This window comes from Pteropus vampyrus, unplaced genomic scaffold (genome assembly GCF_000151845.1).
Source record: "Pteropus vampyrus isolate Shadow unplaced genomic scaffold, Pvam_2.0 Scaffold78, whole genome shotgun sequence".
Taxonomy (NCBI): Eukaryota; Metazoa; Chordata; class Mammalia; order Chiroptera; family Pteropodidae; genus Pteropus; species Pteropus vampyrus.
This window is the reverse complement of record NW_011888859.1, coordinates 5,455,449-5,457,275: the sequence shown is the minus strand read 5'-3', so window position 1 is coordinate 5,457,275 and position 1,827 is coordinate 5,455,449. Positions and strand designations below refer to the sequence as shown.

The following is a 1,827-nucleotide window of genomic DNA, read 5'->3' as shown; positions in this document are numbered from 1 at the left end:
ACACACACACATAAGAGCTTTTCCCGGACCCTCAAAAACAAACTACATCTAAGTAAAATCCTTGATTCAGTACACTAAACACTACACAACGGTTAACTGATTAATGCCGATAATACAAATAAACATTCCCCACACGCAGCCAGAGTGAGAGCTGGAAGTCCACGGTACTCCTGGGAAGTACCATGACGCTCTGAGCACGTGATGGCTACATAACCTCAAGAACCAAGCTCACAGAAAAATGCCAGGCACAAGACAGCGATTTTTCAAACTTCTCCCCTTTGTATTTAAACCAGGGAACCCTTTCCACTACTTAACTGTTCCCTGTCCCCGCTGCGTGGGCTGACGGTGGGGATCCACTAAGACCACCAGGACTCTGAAGGAAGTGACAGATAGCCTCTGTGCCCTGGGGTGTGTCAATGTGGCTACAGCTAGAAGAGTCCTCGCTTGTGCCTCCACTTTTGTTTCTTTAAAAGTCACCGATATTATATCGAATCTTTGTTTCTGAGCACTTCCCTTAGGAGGCAGGGGAGGGGCTTTTGCACACGTGCAGAGCAGGGCGGAGCTATGGAGCCTTCTCTAGGAAAAGAAGTCTACCCCAAGGCTTTCTGTTTCCGCTCCAAGACATTTCGGTGACTTTCCTTCTTTCTTATTAAACACAAATCTGTCTGGGTCAGGGCTGCGAGCTAACTCGCCTCTCCACTGTCAAGATGCCATCTGAAAAGAAGCCTGCACTGCGACTGGAGATGTTTACAAAGGAGCAGAGGATTCTGTGAAAACGCTCCTGGTAGGAGGGGACAGCCCAAGGAACAGCACTTGAAGAGCTTTGCAAGAAGTCACCATGACCAGTGGCTGCCGAGAGCCCAGCAGGGCTGCCAGGCGCACACCGTCCTTGAAGGACCAAACGTAGCAGGAGGCACAGAGGTGGCGCTGGACACTCGGCAGTTCTCAGGAGATCTTAAGACGGGCCACACCTGAGAGCTAGAGGTGTCAGACTCAGCGTGGTGGCACAGCACCCGAGTGCTGGGAGGGCTGCTGGGAGTGGGGCCGGCCCGGCCCCAGTACAGTTCTAACTCGTGCTTTTGGGCATTCACGTAGAAAAACACAGCTGCGCTTGCCTGCCTGCGGACAAGGCCCTTCTCACCCGTCCCGTGACACTGCTTGCTGGGGGCAGCCATCTGACATATGATCCTTACTGGCTCTAGCAGGAAAGGAGACGCTGTGTCATCGGCTACCAGGGCCCAGGACGGGTGGCGGGAGGAAAGCACGGCTTCCAGGACACCGTTTCATCCTCATCTCAGAAAACACTCACCTTCGATCGTAACTGGTTCCATAGGGAAACTGTGGCCGCTGCCCCAGGCCCAGACTGGACATCGCTCCAGAGGGACTTTGGTTGTACATGTCCTGCATGCCGCTAGTGGGCAGCTGTCCTTGCGTCATAAAGGGCTCACTACTTCCAGGCACTGTAGTGTTTTAAATAACAGATAAAATTAAGCATTTTCATAAACCAAAGGGCCCAAACATCCCTTTCTAGTAATTTCTGTTATTCTATGGCAGACATTTATCTTATCCTGGACACGACTAACGATACGAAGGAGTCTGTTGTCAAGATGGGCCCAGTAGGGGCAGAATTCTAAGCTGGACCCCAAGATCCCCCCATCCCATGTGCACACCTTGTATGAGTCCCTCCCTGAGTGTGGGCAGAACACTGAGTATGATGGATATTGTTCCCATGATTATGTTACATCACACGGCAAAAGGGATTCCACAGATGTAACTCAAGTTCCTCACTGGTTGAGTGAGTTAACCAAGAGATTATTCAGCTGTGCC

The 1,827-nt window shown here is 51.2% G+C and overlaps 1 protein-coding gene across 1 annotated transcript in view; it reads right to left on the bottom strand.

Moving 5' to 3' along the window:
- Positions 1 to 1,827, bottom strand: part of ARID1B (AT-rich interaction domain 1B) — a 389,943-nt gene that overhangs the window by 5,618 nt on the left and 382,498 nt on the right. The window contains exons 18-19 of the mRNA XM_023532165.1: positions 1,310 to 1,460; positions 885 to 1,161 (exon numbers count right to left, since the gene is read on the bottom strand). Coding sequence (XP_023387933.1) covers positions 885 to 1,161; positions 1,310 to 1,460 — 428 coding nt within the window. The remainder of the gene's footprint in view (positions 1 to 884; positions 1,162 to 1,309; positions 1,461 to 1,827) is intronic.